The sequence below is a fragment of the Pseudophryne corroboree genome, chromosome 10 (assembly GCF_028390025.1).
Source record: "Pseudophryne corroboree isolate aPseCor3 chromosome 10, aPseCor3.hap2, whole genome shotgun sequence".
In the NCBI taxonomy this organism is placed as follows: domain Eukaryota; kingdom Metazoa; phylum Chordata; class Amphibia; order Anura; family Myobatrachidae; genus Pseudophryne; species Pseudophryne corroboree.
In genome coordinates this window covers 149,535,368-149,557,665 of record NC_086453.1, presented here as the reverse complement: position 1 = coordinate 149,557,665, position 22,298 = coordinate 149,535,368, and the positions used below count along the sequence as shown (strand labels likewise).

Below are 22,298 nucleotides of genomic sequence, written 5' to 3'. Positions count from 1 at the left end.
TTGACGAGGGAATGGTATTGTAAGGCAATCAAAAATACTGTCTGTATTGCATGATAGGAAATGTAATGTTCAGAACTGCAATGTTTTCTGTATTATATGGTGGTCGCTGATATTCTCTGCATTATATGGTGGTCATTGCGATGCTCTCTGCATTATACTGCGGTCATTGTGATGCTCATTGTATTTTGTTTGGCGATCACCGTAATGCTGTATGTATTGTATGGCAGTCACTGTGAATAGGTAGAGGATGAAGTTAAATAGTCTGTCATCCGGGTCAAAGCTAAGCTCACCTGTAGTTTTTTTTTTTTTTTTGCAATCTACTTTGTCAATGGCTAAGCAATGATTGGTTCCTGTGAATTAGCAGCAGCAGCAGCATCGCCCTTCGCCTCTCTACTGTGTCTGTCTCCTACTTCTAATTTACCTATTTAAAAGCAGAGTGCAAGGAGGTTATGGGGTTGTAAGTAGCATGGGAGGTATATATTGGCCACGATAAAGTCCATCGCAGAAATGCCGAGGGAGGGATTCTGAAAGTATCGGGCACTGAACTGCTGATACATTTCTAACACATTGTCTTGAATGTTGGTTTTAACATTCACACACTGGGGGATACTGGCAGGGTAGCAGCACTAACTGTAATCCATGTATTAAAGTAATAAGCACCTGTTAGTGTACTGTGTAGGCTCTGTACTAATATCAGTATACTTCTGTGACACAGATTTTAATACTAGACATCAGGCCCTCATGAGTCTTTTTTTGTGGTCCCCACTATTCCTGATCACCTCCACTGACTGTAAGGGTGGTATTCATGTGACCGCCGGTCAGCTGACCGACAGTCACATGACCTCCTCCACCAGCACGACAGCTCACTATCCTGATGGTCGGCATGCCGACCAACAGGGACTATTTACACTCGTGGGTGTCCACGACACCCATAGAGTGGTAATAGAACCAGTGGCGACCGCAAGTCGCCACCGAGCCTGCAGCGTGGTGAGCGCAGCGAGCCCGCAAGGGGCTTGCTGCACTCGCCCCTCCCCGCCGGGATCCCGGCGTCAGTATGCTGCCGGGATCCCGGCGTCGGTAAGCTGACCGGCGGTCTCCTGACCGCCGGTCAGCAGTACTACACCCCATATGCAAATACATATGTTAACGTTCCAGAAGCCTAACACAATGGTATATATTTGAGAGAAGGTTGTTATTGAGAGGGGGCAATTTTCAAACTGATAAAACCAATTTGTCATTCTAGCACTGTTTAGAAAGGAAAAAAGTGGACAGCCTGGAAGTTATAATTATATTCTTGTAGACTTACCGGTAATACCATAAAATAAAATACTGTCCTACATTACAGCATTGTGTTAGGCTTCTGGAACGTTAACATATGTATTTGCATATGTTATTACTAGTCCTTTTTATATGGTAACTTGTGCTGCATATTTCTTTATTCTTTAATTCTACTCAGTTCGATATGTAGTAAGTTGAGGAATTGACAATGTAAAAATTGAATGTTTCTATGCTGGAGTGTAACACACAGTCACCATACTCCGTAGTAGTTATTCAATTTTTTGTTATAGGGGGTGGATTGGGGCAGATGGCAATGCGTATCAGTCATGCATATCTAATTACTGCATCATAGGTCCCCAATCTCCTCTGTAGAACTAAAACCCCAAATGGAACTGCACTGTGCAAGAGCCAGCCCCTCATACTGTATGCTGATAAAAGCGTGGTGGAGGTTTCAAGTGTGGATGGACATGTAACACCAAGCTTTCCTTCACTCTATAGTAGAGGTGACGATGCTTCAGTGATAATTGCATTCCGCTTTCCTAAGTCTAACGCGTTTCATGCTTTTCATAGTGGTCTCATACAGCATACAAATTATTGCTAAAAATACGTTGAGACATTAAATAAATCCTCTACCGTTCTACTGTTTTTTGTTTTTTTGCCTGTGCCTCTCACTTTATATTTTCCCAGCCATGTCTGTCATCTTGATGTGATTCCATGTGTAGGCGTTGCCTTTAAAAACATTTGTTATTCATATCTCATTCACAGAAATAAAGGTCCAAGGGAAGACAGCCTTGAAAATTCAGGTAGTTTCCAGGGCTTGCATTATTCTCAAAAGCTTCCCATAAATCAGTGGGGATAAACGTTGCCTCCGCGTTTTTAACTGAGTAATATTTCTGCTTTTTACATTGTAATCAGCTATTACAGCTCATAAACAAGTAGCTCAAATCAACAAAACAAATAATAAGTTAGATAAATAAACATATACAGTAAATCTTACGGTGTGTGCACACGGTGAGATATTTTCTTACGCTTTTGACTATATAGTCAAAATTGTAAGAAAAGTTAGTGCAGATCGCAAGGTGACTTTCACCTTGCGATCCCAATGCGATGCCGATGCGCGGTCCTGCGTGGTTGGCATCACAAGTCTAGATAGACTGTGCAGGCAAGTCAATTTTGACTATCTCATAGAAAAGATAGTCAAAATTGACACTTAGCCAAAATCGCACATAGTCAGTATCACAAGCACAGTCATTATGTGCTTGCGATGCCGACCTAAACCCTGTCGCATAGTGAGAATTGGGGTTAGCACGATTCTCACCATGTGTATGGGCCTTTAGTTACTGTTTATTTTTTCTTACTCTGTTATGTTGAATTGTTCCTGTCCCCTATACAATCCGATGTAAAGTGTTTTGTGAGCTGCAGCAATAACCAGGGGAATGTATCATTTCCATTCATCTAAAAGCTTTTCCAAATACGTATTACCTGGCATCCTGTGATGTTCACATGTAGCAGCTGCTGCATTGTCATTAGAGTTATATAATCTCAACAATATGCAGTTTCTCCCAGAACTTGCACTTGCAGATAAGGCAACTGGAAACATAAAGAGGGTATTCAGTTAGCCGTGTAGCTTACCTAAGGCTAAAAACAGGCTATGGTCAAAAACAGACTGGACAGAAGATGAGCAATGGAATACAGCATTTGCAAGCAGTATCATGACCATATTTAAGCAAGGGTCTTTTGGCAAGCAGGTGACCAAACAAGGGTTAGGGTCAAGGTAAAAGTTAGCCACAGTCATCCTAGTAAGCAGCAATCAGGATAGGCAGTGTAAAACATTGACACTAGCACTAAAGCACATTCATATATAGTCAGTGGGCCTCAGGCTGAGTTGTACATACATCTTAGTGTATATTGCATGTTTTCGCACTGGTGTACCCAAGTATGAGTGATGTAGAGGCATGCACTTTTCAGCCACATCTCTGCTGAAGGAGGGTAACTGGGCAATAGCGGGGAATTCTCATATAGGCAAACCTCATAGAAGGCATGTGGATGGAATTGGGGGCTGTGCAGATTTCCAGAATGTGCTGGTTTCCAGAAGTATTATTTGTACCAATAATATGCTGAAGCAAGTGCATCATGATGACAATTCCTGTCAAACCATACGGATAGGGGACACCCATTTAGCCTGAAGTTTGCTCAGGCCATAAAATCAGACTACTATTTACAGGAATCAATTCCTAGTCCTTTTAAAAGTTGGTACAGCAAGAATTTACTTTATTGAAGAATATGTATTATTAGTTAATACGTGTCCCTGGGAAAGCATAAACCTATGGACTACTGTACATAACCATGTATTGCACCATACTGTAATACAGGGGCATGCACAGCCAGCAGTTTAGCATGATCACATTGTTGCACTGAACTTTGAAGTGCATAAGAAGTATCAATGCTGGATTGTTTCTAAGAAGACACTAAGGGGAAGATGTATCAAACCTTCTAATACCCCTTTTACACTCGCAGGAAAATCCCGGGATATTGCACGTGAACGCGCATCATCCCGGGATTCTTCTCAGTGTAAATGGGTACATGGACAATTTCCCGGGACGAGCATCCCGGGATTTCATCCCAGGTCAAAAGCAGGGTTGAACCCGGGACCGTCCCGGGAAGCTGTGTAGTGTGAAAGGGTCCGTCCCGGGATTCACTATCCCGGGACTGTTAAAAGGACTTGGATTGGGCTCAGAAAAGCTGATGTCATCTTTTCTGAGCCCAAGGCCATTTCTAATGACATACTAATGCATTTGCAGGGATATCCCGGGATCAGTGTAAATGGGGCTGTCCCGGGTCGATCCCAGGTCTTAATGCAGTGTGAAAGGGGTCAGTCCCGGGAATGCATCCCGGGATGCATCCCGGGAAGCATCCCGGGAGTGACCCGGGAGTGCGAGTGTAAAAGTGGTATTAAGAGTGCACAAGTGGAGAAGCTGCCCATGGCTGCCAATCAATAAATGCTAGGTAAATCTCATTGGTTGCTATTGCCACTTGTCCTCTTTGCCACTCTTTAGAAAGTTTTATACATTTGCCATTAGTAGGTAGGTTCATGACAGAACACAGTCTGTACTTTCACAGACCGGCACTAAAGTTAAAACATTGTTAAAAGGTTAACACCAACCAAATTGTCTAGTGTAGATTTTGAAGGTATTTACAAAGATATGATAAAAAAATAAAAAATAAATCCTATTGGCGTGGTGTTCCCCCTAACTGTTGCACTCCATCATCTGCTCCAACCTTCCAATGCTGCACTCTTCTCCCCCCAGCTAAAGCTGACTTGTTCCTAACACACACAAGTGTTGATGATGCTGTCAATGCCCCACCCATGTGAATATATCATGTGTATGACTAGGAGGTTCAGCCTGTACAGATCAGACTGGTTGTAGTAGGTGAGAGCAGAGCAGTGCTGGACTGTTTGATCCTGCGTTGGAACCTGCCAGATCATCATTTCTGAGCTTTTACATGTTAGAAGACCATCCTATTTTAGGCTGTCACATTAATCATTTATACTACTACGCCTCTTTGAATCATCTTTGTGAGATTTAATGGATTTTCAACAAAGTGGCCTACTGTGGACTTCAGTAATTCAGTGCTCATAAATGGCAAATCATGTATCTCAACTTGTCAGATTAACTTGAAATATGAATTGTTCCTGAAATTAGCGTGCGAAGGTTGGGACATGGTTGTTGGTGCAATTTGGCAGATAAGATGTAAATATTCTACAATCATTAGCATCCTTCATAACCATGGAAACAAACTATGGACTGCAGTTACCGTGGTTCTGTGGTTATGGATATTGCTAAGGTTTGTGGGATATTCACAACATACCTTCTAAGTGATAGCAACAGCCATGTCTTATTCTTCCAAGTGCCGATTTCTGGAATACAGGGGCGGACAGAAGGATGTGACATTATGAGACACATACAGTTTAGTAAATAAGTAATACCAATGTTTACTAAGGAACTTTCTATTTAACTATAGGTTGGAAAAAGATTATCTTGTTGACTGAAAGACTGAATTATTAACCACTTACCTGGTGTGGTCGCATCAGACACGATAACACCAGGCTAGGCTTTCCCTGACATGGTCGCATCAGATGTGATCAGTCAGAGATGCCCACTGAGCAGCTTTGAGAAGATAATTATCTTCTATCAGCTTCCAATCTCAGAGGGTAAAAAACAACAACTGATGTTCCGACGATCAGTTGTCTTATATATCGGTCACCGATGTCTGGAAATGAATATTTTACATACAGAAATAGCCATGCTCATCTTACTGAGATGTGGCATATTGCATCATGGCATGCTGCATGATGTGCCAGGCTGCGTACTATTCACAGCCAGCGATCGCTCCGTCAATTCACAGCCAGCGATTGTTTCATTAATTCCGAGTGATTGCCGGCTGCGAATAGTCGCAGCCTGGCACATCATGCAGCAAGCCATGTTGCAGCATACTGCCTCGCAGCAAAGATGAGCATGGCTATGAGTATCTTAAACAAAAAAATATTTTACATAAAATCATGTTTGATAAGTTTTACCCTAATTCAGTCATAAAATATTACGACAATTTCTGATCGGTCTATGGAAAAAACATTAGCCAGCTAATGGGTCTATTCAGTTAGAGTCAGAATTTTTGTCAAGTTGGAAATATGGCTCTAATCCGACACCCCCTATTTAATTGTGGGCGTTTCCAACAGGTTTTGGCCCGTTTTCGTCAATACCGATTTGACTTTAAAAAAGTCAAATTGGCATTGTCGAAAACAGGCCAAAAAACTGTCGGAAACGCCTGCAAGTCTGACAAAAAAACGTGGATCCGTGGATAATCCGCCGATCCACGTGTTTTCTGACAAGTCGGATTTTTCGACAAGTTGGAAAAACGGCATTGGAATTGAATAGTTCGAATCCAGATTCAACCTAAAAAAGTCGAAGAGTGGCGTTTTTCCGACTTGTCGGAAATTCCGACACTAATTAAATAGGCCCCTAAGTGGTCAAACAAGAAAAATACATTACATATATGTGAATCAGCCAGTAGGTTTTAGTATTGTTTTTAATATGACTAGGGTTTGTCTAGTCATATTGACACACCAAAGAGGCTTCAGTGAAAAAAAAAAGACATTATAAACACTACTATACCACATATGAGGTCTCTTGTTACACTTATAGGCCCTACACACTGGGCGATAATACTCAAAGATATGAACGATCTCGTTCATTAATGAATGGGATCCCGTTCATGTCTTTGAGTGTGGAGGCACCAGTGATGAAGCTTGTGTCCCGTCGCCTGTGCATGCAGGCCAATATGGACGATCTCGTCCATATTTGCCTGCACTTCTATGGATCCGGGTGACGGGGGGAGTGAAGAAACTTCACTCCCCCGTCACTGCCCCCCCGCCGCCGGGTCGCCCATTATTTTAAAAGAGTCTATAAACAAGCCCCCATGTTCCAGAATGCATTTATAAAATGTATAGCAGATACATAATCTATGTAGCACAGAAAAGATGATTATATCTAGATAAATATAGGTTGAATATCCCTTATCTGAAATTCTGGCAGGACTGGATCAGTAGGATTCTGTTTGTACCATTTTGAAACCATTTACTAGCATTTGGGACTGAATGTGTGATTATAGATTATTATCATTAGCATCTATGAGTCAACTTGTTGGTTAAAGTTTGTGTAATGTAACAGGCTATTTCCTTTGGAATATGTGTCATTATAAATTCCCTAAATCTTAATTTAGTTGCATGAATACAGATAAATTGTGTAATTTTTCACCATATTGCCCGATCACCTTACTGTGTTCGGGGGAGTCAGAATCAGCCAAGTATATATGGAATACATGGAATGTCAGCTGCACTGGCAGCTGGATTGTATCATTTGTGTCCAACTCTAGTGTATCAGAACCTCATAAAAATGCTTGAGATCACATATGGCAATCTCCGGAACATGGGAGAATAGTTTCTTGCAACATACTTACAATTTACAGCTGTAATGACGTAGCAATTTGTAGCAGGCAGTCATCTAGGAACAACGGGGAAAACCAGAGTTCCTACCTTAAGAAACCCAGGAAGAGATTGCAATAATAATCAGCTTTCAGATATTGTTAGTATGAGTCCAAAGGTAATAGCTTGCTAAATCCCTAATAACATTTGTGTACAAATGCATAAACAATTGGTACACATAGCACTTAGTTACAGTAAACATTTACTGCTAAATGGTATAGAGCAGTGGTTCCTAAACTAGGTGCTATGGCACCCTGGGGCCCTGGGTTGTTGATCAATTTAATTGTCAAAACCAGTGTTTGTGGCTGCCAATCATAAAATATGTGGACAAACAGAAGTAAATGTTGTCCCTCACCACATAACTGAACCTATATATGATATATAAGCACACTTTGCTTAATTCTTATTTTTTTTCTGAATTTCTCAATAAGAAACTTTTGATTTAGGAATTCTGTGAAAAATTACTAATAATCTAGGGGAGTGGTTCTCAAACTGTGGGGTAGATGTATTAAGCCTGGAGAAGTGATAAAGCAGTGATAAGTGCAATTTGATAACGCACCAGCTAATCAGCTCCAAAATGTAAATTTACCGGAAGGAGCTGATTGATTGGTGCGTTATCACCTTGCACTTATCACTGCTTTATCACTTCTCCAGGCTTAATACATCTGCCCCTGTGTGTCTGGGCACCCTGGCCTGGGGTGCCTCAGGACACTTGCAGGGGTGCCTTGGATTGGTGTTCAAGAACCGATTTTAATTATTTATGGTCAATGTAATATGCAAAACCATTGCCGGTGACAGCCAAGCATAAAATATGTTAACAAACAGAAGCAAATCTTGTACCTCATCACATAACTGAGCCTACGGTTGACATATAAATACAATTTACTTAATTTAATCTTTCATCTAAATTTCTCAATAAGAAACTTTTGTCCATGTTAATAATACATTTTAACTGTATATTGGGGTATTTTAATTTTAGACATGTGGATTGTGTTATTGTTAGTGTATTTTGTGATCATTTACATGTGAAATTACTGACTGCTCTTTCATAGATGTTTTATTTTTACAAACCTATAAAAAAATAGAAAATGACTATACAGACAGTTTTCTGTACCCCAAAATGATGGAATAACTTTTATTTGCTAATAAACGCTTGCTATCATTTTTCAACCATTAATAAAAAGTGTGATAATTATACATTTGACACCTTTTAGATACAGTACCTCTAGTACTTTTCTCAGACGTCTGTATCAGAGCTGGCCCTAACCAATATGATGTCCTAGGCAAGATTTTGGCTGGTGCCCTCTAGCACCACTGCTATTTTCACCTCTGACCCTGCACCCCTTTCCCAGCAGCATCACCCTTCACCCATAACAGTCCTTATTTTGGTGTTCCACCCCCTATATTTTAAATAGGAACAGTGCGCACATCCGGCACACAAAGGGGTGTGTTTTTGCTAGCAAGGGGCATGGCCACACAATAGTACCCCCAATTTAAATTACGCCACACAGTACTGCAACTTTATTCACATTATATCATGCAATAGTGTTCCTAATTCACGTTACATCACACAGTAGTACCACATTACCTTATAAACGTTACTCCTCACAGTAGTGCCCTTTATTCACATTACATCACACTGAATTGCTCCTTATTCACATTACACCACACCATATTGCTCTTTATTCACATTAGACCACATAGTAGTGCCCTTTCTATACGTTACTCCACAAAGTAGAGCACCTTATACACATAATGCCACACATTAGTAAGGCATTTATACACATAATACCACACAGTAATGCTCCTTACGCATATGACACACATTATTAATGTCCTTATAAACATAATGTGCCTTACATATTATGCCAACCTTTATTAATGCCCTTTTACACATAATGGCCCTTACACATATGCCGCACATTATTAGTGCCCTTATACACATAATGACACACATAGTGCCCCTTACACATTGCCACACATTATTAATGCATTTATACACATGACACGCATCATGTCCCTTACACATATGCCGAACACTATTGCGCAAACAAACACACTCACATGCCCACTAACACTGTGACCTCTGCCTCCACTTGGATACAGATGTGTCCTCATACATCTTGCCTCAATGCGCCATGCAGCAAGGAGATGCCTGGCGTGTGTCAGCTGGCAGCTCTGCTAACGTAGGGCACCAATTTTTTTTATGAAAATGCATCTTATTTGCATTGCTATGTGGCTAGGATGCTCAAGCAGCTTCTGCTGATTAAAATTATATGCTACATGTCTATAGTTGTGTGCGAATGTGGCTGTATCTGCATACGAAATGCTATGTTACAGTGATTTCCAGAAATACACTGTAATGTAGCATTTCGTATGCAGATACAGCCGCTGTCACACAGAATATAGGCATGCCACATATAATTTTAATCAGAAGAAACTGCTTGTGCCCCTAGGCATACCAAATGCCCTAGGCATTTGCCTAGTTTGCCTATGCTTAGGCCGGCTCTGGTCTGTATGGTCCTGCTATCTCAGTTGCCACTTTTTGGGGGTCCAGGTTGATTTTCCCACTTTTCCATCAACTTTTCCCATGTCACCTTTGATAGAAAAGTCTCTCAACCTTGCCACAATTACCGCAAATTGGCTTTCTCAGTGTGCACATTTGTGCAATGTATGTAAGTTTCATTAAACAAAGTTACTTTCGCAAACCCCCAAGAGTTGACAATGACATTATGAGAGTGTCCTTTTGTGGCTATAGGGCAGATAAAATCTGTGAAAGTCATTAGGCCTTCTTAAGTGATATAAGGCTATGATGTTCTGTAACTGATAATGACCAGTGAGATAGAACTAAGGGCCTAACTCAAGGTTGATGGTAAAACAACATTTTCCTCTGATGGGTAAAACCATGTGCAGCGCAGGTGGGGCAGATATAACATATGCAGAGAGAGTTAGATTTGGGTGGGTTATATTGTTTCTGTGCAGGGTAAATACTGGCTGCTTTATTTTCACACTACAATTTAGATTTCAGTTTGAACACACTTTACCCAAATCTAACTCCCTCTGCACATGTTATATCTGCCCCACCTGCAATGCACATGGGCCCTCATTCCGAGTTGTTCGCTCTGAGTTTTTCATCGCATCGCAGTGAGAATTCTCTTAGTGCGCATGCGCAATGTTCGCACTGCGACTGCGCCAAGTAACTTTACTATGAAGAAAGTAAGTTTACTCACGGCATTTTCATCGCTCCGACGTTCGCATTGTGATTGACAGGAAATGGGTGTTACTGGGCGGATGCACGGCGTTTTAGGGGCGTGTGGCAGGAAACGCTACCGTTTCCGGAAAAAACGCAGGAGTGGCCGGAGAAACGGTGGGAGTGCCTGGGCGAACGCTGGGTGTGTTTATGACGTCAGCCAGGAACGACAAGCACTGAACTGATCGCACAGGCAGAGTAAGTCTGAAGCTACTCAGAAACTGCTATCTCGTTTGTAATCGCAATATTGCGCCTACGTCGGTCGCAATTTTAAGAAGCTAAGATTCACTCCCAGTAGGCGGCGGCTTAGCGTGTGTAACTCTGCTACATTCGCCTTGCGAGCGAACAACTCGGAATGAGGGCCATGGTTTTGCCCATTAGAGGAAAATGTTGTTTTGCAATCAACCTTGAATTAGGCCCTAAATGCATTAGCTTACAAGTCAGATACATATTGCAATGCCTACTGAAATATATTGTCAACAGGGAGGGGTTGCCTGACAACCTGGCCATGGGCATGGGATAGGCATGTAAGAACCCCAAGATGAGCAAAAGTAGCTTTTATCCACCCCACCCTCTCACTGCACCTGAAACTTAGAATATACTGGGTGCATGGTAAGATGAATTGCCGTATTTTCATCCGGTAATGTCCACTGATTCCATGAAATTTATTCTGAATAGGAGTAGAAATGCTTTTCTCCTGCTGATAATTTGGGACAGAGAGGTAATTGCCGTAAGTACTGGGATTTTGTTCCAAGGTAATCGACTCTACTGTTTACCCTCCGTTCCAGCCATGCGCCTTTGTCAGTTAACCTTTACAAAGTGAAAGAAAAGAAATAGCAGAATTTGTTTCCTCTGATTTCAGGGAGTGCTGCCGCATATTTACCATCCACGTTACCCCTGTACTCAGCTCCTGCAATTATGAACCCACCCCTCCTGAGACTACTGCCACCATATCACACAGCGCTGCTTCCTACTGACACAGATGTCCAGGCCGATATCAGAGCAGCTACGCAGTCGGATGAAGATGGAGACACGTAAGGCCCTCTGAATATCCCACCTTTCTGCCTCCTCTGCCTATTACACCAGAGCAGTGCACATTTCTGTGCTATATATCTTGCACTTAAATATTATCATATCCTCTGCTGCTGCTAGTACTACTACTAAAATCACATTATAATGACTTTATGAAACTGTATTATGGTGACACGATACCACAATGGTTAGCATTGCTGCCTTGCCTAGCAGACTGACAGACATTTTATCTGAGAGCATGAAACCCAACCGATATTGTTGCCGTACACTGTAAGATATTTCACAGTGATGGCCACACAATATCTGCGTTCCTCCCCTGGGGATGAGAGATTACCTCGTTACTCTCCTGGGGATGAGACATTAGCACGTTCCTCCCCTGGGGATGAGACATTAGTCCGTTCCTCTCCTGGGGATGAGACATTAGCACGTTCCTCCCCTGGGGATGAGACATTAGTCCGTTCCTCTCCTGGGGATGAGACATTAGCACGTTCCTCCCCTGGGGATGAGATATTAGTCCGTTCCTCCCCTGGGGATGAGAGATTACCTCGTTCCTCTCCTGGGGATGAGACATTACCTCGTTCCTCTCCTGGGGATGAGACATTAGCCCGTTCCTCTCCTGGGGATGAGACATTAGCCCGTTCCTCTCCTGGGGATGAGACATTAGCACGTTCCTCCCCTGGGGATGAGACATTAGTCCGTTCCTCCCCTGGGGATGAGAGATTACCTCGTTCCTCTCCTGGGGATGAGACATTACCTCGTTCCTCTCCTGGGGATGAGACATTAGCACGTTCCTCCCCTGGGGATGAGACATTAGTCCATTCCTCCCCTGGGGATGAGACAGTAGCCCGTTCCTCCCCAGGGGATGAGACATTACCCCATTCCTCCTTTGTAAAGGAACAGGAGAGATCTGTTGGTCACTCAGACAGAGGCTGCATACACTGCTGGAGCCCACAAATTATCGGATCTGTTGGACATGCGGGACGATTCGGTATGTCCAACAGTCCTACCATTTGTATTGGTTGCGGCTACATGGTATGTGATTATTGGTGGATCGGGACGATAATTGTATAATGTATGCCCACAGTATTATTTTTCTTGAAAAATAGGTTCAGGAACTACGGGTCTGGGGGTGGAGCTATTAAAAAAGTTATAGATAGATAGCTAGTTTTTATAAAAGAAGGCACTAAAAATGGACTTTAAAATAAAATTTCTCTGACGTCCTAGTGGATGCTGGGAACTCCGTAAGGACCATGGGGAATAGCGGCTCGGCAGGAGACTGGGCACAAAAGTCAAGCTTTAGGACTACCTGGTGTGCACTGGCTCCTCCCCCTATGACCCTCCTCCAAGCCTCAGTTAGTTAGATTTTTGTGCCCGGCCGAGAAGGGTGCATTCTAGGAGGCTCTCCTGAGTTTCTTAGTAAAAGTTTAGTTTTAGGTTTTTTATTTTCAGTGAGACCTGCTGGCAACAGGCTCACTGCATCGAGGGACTAAGGGGAGAAGAAGCGAACCTGCCTGCTTGCAGCCAGCTTGGGCTTCTTGGCTACTGGACACCATTAGCTCCAGAGGGACCGAACACAGGCCCAGCCTCGGAGTCCGGTCCCAGAGCCGCGCCGCCGGCCCCCTTACAGAGCCAGAAGCAAGAAGAGGTCCGGAAAATCGGCGGCAGAAGACATCAGTCTTCACCAAGGTAGCGCACAGCACTGCAGCTGTGCGCCATTGCTCCTCAGGCACACTTCACACTCCGGTCACTGAGGGTGCAGGGCGCTGGGGGGGGGCGCCCTGAGCAGCAATAGAAACACCTTGGCTGGCGAAAATACATCACATATAACCCCCAGGGCTATATGGATGTATTTTAACCCCTGCCAGAATACAGCAAAAAGCGGGAGAAAAGTCAGTCGAGAAGGGGGCGGAGCCTATCTCCTCAGCACACGAGCGCCATTTTCCCTCACAGCTTCGCTGGAAGGACGTCTCCCTGACTCTCCCCTGCAGTCCTGCACTACAGAAAAGGGTAAAACAAGAGAGGGGGGCACTAATTAGGCGCAGTATAAATAAAACAGCAGCTACAAGGGGAAAAACACTTCTATAAGGTTATCCCTGTATATATATAGCGCTCTGGTGTGTGCTGGCATACTCTCCCTCTGTCTCCCCAAAGGGCTAGTGGGGTCCTGTCCTCTATCAGAGCATTCCCGGTGTGTATGCTGTGTGTCGGTACGATTGTGTCGACATGTATGAGGAGGAAAACGGTGTGGAGGCGGAGCAATTGCCTGTAATGGAGATGTCACCCCCTAGGGAGTCGACACCTGAGTGGCTGAGCTTATGGAAGGAATTACGTGACAGTGTCAGCTCTTTACAAAAGACGGTTGATGACATGAGACAGCCGGCTACTCAGCTCGTGCCTGTCTAGGCGTCTCAAAAGCCATCAGGGGCTCTAAAACGCCCGTTACCTCAGATGGCAGATACAGACGCCGACACGGATACTGACTCCAGTGTCGACGATGAAGAGACGAATGTGACTTCCAGTAGGGCCACACGTTACATGATTGATGCTATGAAAAATGTTTTACATATTTCTGATAATACAAGTACCACTAAAAAGGGTATTATGTTTGGTGAGAAAAAACTGCCTGTAGTTTTTCCTGCATCTGAGGAATTAAATGAAGTGTGTGATGAAGCGTGGGTTTCCCCCGATAAAAAACTGATAATTCCTAAAAGGTTATTAGCATCATACCCCTTCCCGCCAGAGGATAGGGCACGTTGGGAAACACCCCCTAAGGTGGATAAAGCGCTCACACGTTTGTCAAAACAGATGGCACTACCGTCTCCTGATAGGGCCGCCCTTAAGGAACCTGCTGACAAAGCAGGAGAATATCCTAAAATGTATATACACTCACACGGGTGTTATACTGCGACCAGCAATCGCCTCAGCCTGGATGTGCAGTGCTGGGGTGGCTTGGTCGGATTCCCTGACTGACAATATTGATACCCTGGATAGGGACAGTATATTACTGACTATAGAGCATTTGAAAGATGCATTTCTATATATGCGGGATGCACAGAGATATTTGCCGACTGGCATCAAGAGTAAGTGCGCTGTCCATTTCTGCCAGAAGAGGGTTATGGACGAGGCAGTGGTCAGGTGATGCTGATTCCAAAAGGCATATGGAAGTATTGCCTTACAAAGGGGAGGCGTTATTTGGGGTAGGTCTATCAGACCTGGTGGCCACGGCAACTGCTGGGAAATCCACATTTTTACCCCAGGTAGCCTCTCAACATAAGAAGACGCCGTATTATCAGGCGCAGTCCTTTCGGCCCCATAAGGGCAAGCGGGCAAAAGGCTCCTCATTTCTGCCCCGTGGCAGAGGGAGAGGAAAAAGGCTGCAGCAAACAGCCAGTTCCCAGGAACAGAAGCCCTCTCCCGTTTCTGCCAAGTCCTCAGCATGACGCTGGGGCTTTACAAGCGGACTCAGGCACTCCCCTAAAGTCTGCTTTACCGACGTCTCCCTCCGACAGGGAGGCGGTATTGGAAGCCATTCACAAGCTGTATTCCCAGCAGGTGATACTCAAGATACCCCTCCTGCAACAGGGATAGGGGTATTATTCCACGCTGTTTGTGGTACCGAAGCCGGACGGCTCGGTGAGACCTATTTTAAATCTGAAATCCTTGAACACTTGAACAGGTTCAAATTCAAGATGGAGTCACTCAGAGCGGTGATTGCGAACTTGGAAGAAGGGGATTATATGGTGTCTTTGGACATCAAGGAGGCTTACCTCCATGTCCCAATTTACCCTTCTCACCAAGGATACCTCAGGTTTGTGGTACAGAACTGTCACTATCAGTTTCAGACGCTGCCGTTTGGTTTGTCCACGGCACCCCGGGTCTTTACCAAGGTAATGGCCGAAATTATGATACTCCTTCGAAGGAAGGGAGTTTTCGTTATCCCGTACTTGGACGATCTCCTGATAAGGGCAAGATCCAGGGAACAATTGGTAATCGGGGTAGCACTATCTCAAGTAGTGTTGCGGCAGCACGGTTGGATTCTCAATATTCCAAAATCGCAGCTGATCCCGACGACACGTCTTCTATTCCTAGGGATGATCCTGGACACAGTCCAGAAAAAGGTGTTTCTCCCGGAGGAGAAAGCCAGGGAGTTATCCGAACTAGTCAGAAACCTCCTAAAACCAGGCCAAGTGTCAGTGCATCAATGCACAAGGGTCCTGGGAAAAATGGTGGCTTCCTACGAAGCAATCCCTTTCGGCAGATTCCACGCAAGAACTTTCCAGTGGGACCTGCTGGACAAATGGTCCGGATCGCATTTTCAGATGCATCAGCGGATAACCCTGTCACCAAAGACAAGGGTGTCTCTCCTGTGGTGGTTGCAGAGTGCTCATCTTCTAGAGGGCCGCAGATTCGGCATTCAGGACTGGGTCCTGGTGACCACGGATGCCAGCCTGTGAGGCTGGGGAGCAGTCACACAGGGAAGAAATTTCCAGGGCTTGTGGTCAAGCCTGGAGACATCACTTCACATAAATATCCTGGAGCTGAGGGCCATTTACAATGCCCTAAGCCAAGCAAGACCTCTGCTTCAAGGTCAGCCGGTGCTGATCCAGTCGGACAACATCACGGCAGTCGCCCACGTGAACAGACAGGGCGGCACAAGAAGCAGGAGGGCAATGGCAGAAGCTGCAAGGATTCTTCGCTGGGCGGAAAATCATGTGATAGCACTGTCAGCAGTGTTCATTCCGGGAGTGGACAACTGGGAAGCAGACTTCCTCAGCAGGCACGACCTCCACCCGGGAGAGTGGGGACTTCACCCAGAAGTCTTCCACATGATTGTAAACCGTTGGAAAAAACCAAAGGTGGACATGATGGCGTCCCGCCTCAACAAAAAATTGGACAGGTATTGCGCCAGGTCAAGGGACCCTCAGGCAATAGCTGTGGACGCTCTGGTAACACCATGGGTGTACCAGTCAGTGTATGTGTTTCCCTCCTCTGCTTCTCATACCCAAGGTACTGAGAATTATAAGACGGAGAGGAGTAAGAACTATACTCGTGGCTCCGGATTGGCCAAGAAGGACTTGGTACCCGGAACTTCAAGAGATGCTCACAGAGGACCCGTGGCCTCTACCTCTAAGAAGGGACCTGCTCCAGCAAGGACCCTGTCTGTTCCAAGACTTACCGAGGCTGCGTTTGACGGCATGGCGGTTGAACGCCGGATCCTGAAGGAAAAAGGCATTCCGGAAGAGTCATTCCTACCCTGATCAAAGCCAGGAAGGATGTGACCGAAAAGCATTATCACCGCATTTGGCGGAAATATGTTGCGTGGTGCGAGGCCAGGAAGGCCCCAACGGAGGAATTTCAACTGGGTCGATTCCTGCATTTCCTGCAAACAGGAGTGTCTATGGGCCTAAAATTAGGATCCATTAAGGTTCAGATTTCGGCCCTGTTGATTTTCTTCCAGAAAGAACTGGCTTCAGTTCCTGAAGTTCAGACGTTGTCAAGGGGGTGCTGCATATACAGCCTCCTTTTGTGCCTCCAGTGGCACCTTGGGATCTCAATGTAGTTTTGGGGTTCCTAAAATCACATTGGTTTGAACCGCTTAAATCTGTGGATTTGAAATATCTCACATGGAAAGTGGTCATGCTGTTGGCCCTGGCTTCGGCCAGGCGCGTGTCAGAATTGGCGGCTTTATCTTATAAAAGCCCTTACCTGATTTTTCATACGGACAGGGCAGAATTGAGGACTCGTCCACAATTTCTCCCTAAGGTGGTTTCAGCGTTTCACCTGAACCAGCCTATTGTGGTACCTGCGGCTACTAGGGACTTGGAGGACTCCAAGTTGCTGGACGTTGTCAGGGCCCTGAAAATATATGTTTCCAGGACGGCTGGAGTCAGAAAATCTGACTCCCTGTTTATCCTGTATGCACCCAGCAAGCTGGGTGCTCCTGCTTCTAAGCAGACTATTGCTCGTTGGATTTGTAGTACAATTCAGCTTGCACATTCTGTGGCAGGCCTGCCACAGACAAAATCTGTAAAAGCCCATTCCACAAGGAAGGGGGCTCATCTTGGGCGGCTGCCCGAGGGGTCTCGGCTTTACAACTTTGCCGAGCAGCTACTTGGTCAGGGGCAAACACGTTTGCTAAATTCTACAAATTTGATACTCTGGCTGAGGAGGACCTGGAGTTCTCTCATTCGGTGCTGCAGAGTCATCCGCACTCTCCCGCCCGTTTGGGAGCTTTGGTATAATCCCCATGGTCCTTACGGAGTTCCCAGCATCCACTAGGACGTCAGAGAAAATAAGAATTTACTTACCGATAATTCTATTTCTCGTAGTCCGTAGTGGATGCTGGGCGCCCATCCCAAGTGCGGATTGTCTGCAATACTTGTACATAGTTATTGTTAACTAAATCGGGTTATTGTTGTTGTGAGCCATCTTTCCAGAGGCTCCTCTGTTATCATGCTGTTAACTGGGTTCAGATCACAAGTTGTACGGTGTGATTGGTGTGGCTGGTATGAGTCTTACCCGGGATTCAAAATCCTTCCTTATTGTGTACGCTCGTCCGGGCACAGTATCCTAACTGAGGCTTGGAGGAGGGTCATAGGGGGAGGAGCCAGTGCACACCAGGTAGTCCTAAAGCTTTACTTTTGAGCCCAGTCTCCTGCGGAGCCGCTATTCCCCATGGTCCTTACGGAGTTCCCAGCATCCACTACGGACTACGAGAAATAGAATTATCGGTAAGTAAATTCTTATTATATTATGGAAAATACATTTTGGCCCAGGACAGGTTCAGGAACAAAGGGGTCTATTTACTAAGCCTTGTATGAAGATAAAGTACTAGCTAATCAGCTCCTAACTTCCATGTCACAGGGTGGGTTTGAAAAATATAAGTTAGGACCTGGTTGGCTGGTACTTTATCTCTGTCCACTTTCGCTCTAAGGCTTAGTAAATAGACTGAAAAATAGCACTGTATGCCCAGCATTAGACTTGAATATGACCCAGCCAGGGTGTATTGACGTAGAATTGGTAGCTGGGCCTATGTTGGTGTCATATTGTAGGTGTTCTGGTTTCTGCTTACAGTCCAAATGCATACTGGTCGTTTAATTGATTACATCTGGCCCTGATCGTTGTGTATTAAGAAATTGGCACTGGTATTGATAAATAATGAGTTTAATGGTAGACTTACCATGGTTAAATCTCTTTCTGCGAGGTACACTGGATTCCACAGGGAATAACATTGGGGTGTAGAGTTGGATCTTGATCCGAGGCACCAACAAACTAAAGCTTTGACTGTTCCCAGGATGCACTGCACCGCCTCCTCTATAACCCAGCCTCCGGGCACTGGAGCTCAGTTTCGTTAACCAGTCCAATGCAGTAGCAGGTAAAAGAGACGGCAGATGTTAGTCACATAGATCCACATTCTCACAACAGGAGAAGGGACTAGCGGCTAATGCTATATAAAGCCAAAGAAGCTAAGTGCGTCATGGTGGGTGCCCTGTTGAAACCAGGGTACCTCGCAGAAAGAGATTTAACTATGGTAAATCTACCATAAATCTCCTTTTCTGCAGCGGGGTACACTGTGTTCCACAGGGAATACATCGGGGATGTCCTAAAGCAGTTCCTCGTAGCGGGCACAAGAGCCCGGCGTCCAAAGGGAGCATCCTGGGAGGAGGAAATATCAAAACCATAAAACCTAATGAACATGTTCACCACGTAGCCGCCTTGCTCAATTGTTCAGTGGATGCACCTTGGTGGGCCGCCCAAGAAGGTCCAACATACCAAGTAGAATGTGCTTTGATATCAATAGTAGCTGGAAGACCAGCCTGTGCATATGCTTGTGCAATCACCATTCATATCCATCTGACCAAGGTTTGCTTATTCGCCGGCCAGCCACGTTTGTGAAAAACAAAATGTACAAAAAGGATATCGGACCTCCTGAGAGAGGCAGTCCTCTCCACGTAAATACGGAGAGCCCGTACCACATCCAAAGACCGCTCTTTGGAGGATAAACCAGAAGAGATAAAAGCTGGAACCACAATCTCTTGGTTAAGATGGAAAGATGACACCACCTTATGTAGATAACCGGGACGAGTTCTAAGAACTGCCCGGTCACGGTAAAAAATCAGAGAGGGTGGACGACAGGACAAAGCGCCTAAGTCCGACACCCTCCTAGCAGAGGCAACAGCCAGCAGAAACACAACCTTAAGTGTAAGATATTTAAGGTCCACAGACTCAAGAGGTTCAAATGGAGACTGTTGTAGGGCATTCAAGACAACAGGCAGATCCCATGGAGCCACAGGGAGGACATAGGGAGGCTGAATCCGTAAATCGCCTTGAGGGAAAGTATGAACGTCAGGAATAGATGCAATCTTCCTCTGAAACCACACCGACAAGGCAGAAATATGAACCTTGAGGGAGGCCAGATGAAGGACTAAGTCTAGGCCTTGTTGCAGAAAAGCCAAAAGTCTGGAAGTTCTGAAATTGTATGCATCATAATACTTAGCAGCACACCAGGTCAAGTAAAAATTCTAGACCCTGCAATAAATCCGTGCAGAAGCTGGTTTGCGGGCCTTCAGCATAATTTGGATAACCGCCTCGGAGAATCCTTTGGCTCTCAGGAGTGAAGCTTCAAGAGCCACCCCGTCAAAGCCAGTCTGGCCAGGTCTGGGCAGACACAAGGGCCCTGAATGAGGAGGTCTGGGCGTTGAGGAAGTAGAAGAGGACGCTTGATTGATAGACCCTGCAGGTCTGAGAACCAATGCCGTCTGGGCCACACTGGAGCGACTAGAAGTAGTATTCCTCCTTCTTGCTTGAACTTCCGTAGTATCCTGGGCAGGACTGACACTGGAGGGAACACGTATGGCAGTTGAAAGTTCCATGGAATTTCCAGTGCGTCCACGATGTCATGATCCGGGTATCTGGACGCCATTACTTGCCTTTTTTGATGTCTTCTGAAGCTGGCTCAGCGTTCCAGGGCCGGATCTCATCTGTGTTACTGATGTCTACACTCTGCATATCCCTCCTGTCACTCTGAGACGCTGTCACAGCGGCGCCATGTTTGAATCCAGTGTGGCGTCTCCCGTCCTCCGCGGCCTCCGCCGCCGCTCCTGTGTTCCAGTATGCAGGTTGTCAGAGTGGTGCCTCATGCCTGCCGCGGTCTCCGCTGTCATCCATGTGTCTCAGTGTGCAGTTGTCAGTCTGGCGTCTCCTGTCCTCCGTGGCCGGCGCCGCCATTGCTGCTGTGTTTCCACATGGTTTTCCAAACCAACTTTCCCTCCAAGTACTAACATGGGCGCAGCCATGTTTGTTCCAGTCACATGTTCAGTCACCACCAATCTGCTGCACTGTGAATCTGCATGATTGGCCAGCCAATGCCTGCCCTGCAGCAGGTATAAGTATCCTGTGCCTGAACCAGGAAATGGTCAGTGCTTTGAATGTCAAACCTTGTTCCAGTCTCTCTCTCCTGTGGTTGTTTCTCCAGGTTCCAGCTCCTGTCTCCAGCAGTCACTACGAGATCCGCACCTGCCTTCCATCCTGCGGTGCAGCCTGACTCTGCAACCCTCCGTGGCTATTCCAGCTTCCAGCTATTAACCCATCTGCTTCCAGCGGTCAGCTTCCAGCAGTATCCAGTTTCTTCAAAGTGCCGGTGTTATTCCAGCGGATCCCTACTTACCAGCAGTATCCACTACCACCGGTAACCTCTTTTCAACTCTTCTGTTTCCATGCTCCATAGCATCTTACAGTATCCTCTCCGTGTCTTCATCACCTGGCTGGTTCCACCCAGCATCCACTCCGTGTCTTCATCACCTGGCTGGTTCCATCCAGCATCCACTCCGTGTCTTCATCACCTGGCTGATTCCATTCAGCATCCACTCCGTGTCTCTACCACCTGGCTGGTTCCATCCAGTATCTACAACAGTCTGTTCAAGTTACCAACTACATCTATACTTCTACTGGCGTGTTCCTCGGCTATCTTCACTACTACAGCCAGGCCTGGTAAGGTTATTCCATCAAAGGACTTTAACATCTGTTCCTCAACCTACCAGTGCTCTGTGATACCTCCCATGGTTATAGTGATCCAGGAACTGTATTATTTGCCATTGCTTTTATCAACTGTGAATACTGTTGTTCAATACGGAGTTTGTTAATAAAGCTTTTATTAACTTTTAACCTGGTTGTCATGGTCACACCTTCGGGTAATCCTTCTACACTTACATGTCCAGGGGTCTGATTAAACCTCCCAAGTTTAATTTCATTTCATCCCCTACAACTGAGGCTTCCTCCTGTCAGTTTAAACCCTCAGTTGTGACACACGAACGCTGCTTGAGGATCCCTTGTCCTTGATCCAAAGACCGGAACCTTGTGATTGTGTCGAGACGCCATCAGGTCTACATCTGGTAGGCCCCACTTGTCCACTAGGAGTTGAAAGACTTCCGGATGAAGACTTCACTCTCCAGCGTGGACGTCCTGACAACTAGAGCCACCAGTTCAGTGACAGACGAACCTCCGGAGTCAAAGAGATCATTTGAAACCTGATCCGATGAGGCAGGCCGTCCCACTTGGAAAGGATTAACCCAGGGGTGGGGAACCTCCGGCCCGCGGGCCGTATAAGGCCCGCAAAGCCGTTTGGTCCGGCCCACCAGCTTGTGTCAGTGAGACACGCTGCCGCTCAGTCCGGCGGCAGCGTGTCTCAGCTGTCAG

At 45.6% G+C, this 22,298-nt stretch overlaps 1 protein-coding gene across 1 annotated transcript in view; it reads left to right on the top strand.

The window, feature by feature from the left end:
- LOC134966273 (B-cell lymphoma 3 protein homolog) overlaps positions 1–22,298 on the top strand; it is a 171,004-nt gene that overhangs the window by 42,759 nt on the left and 105,947 nt on the right. The window contains exon 2 of the mRNA XM_063942878.1: positions 11,434–11,605. Within this exon, the coding sequence (XP_063798948.1) occupies positions 11,434–11,605 (172 nt within the window). The remainder of the gene's footprint in view (positions 1–11,433; positions 11,606–22,298) is intronic.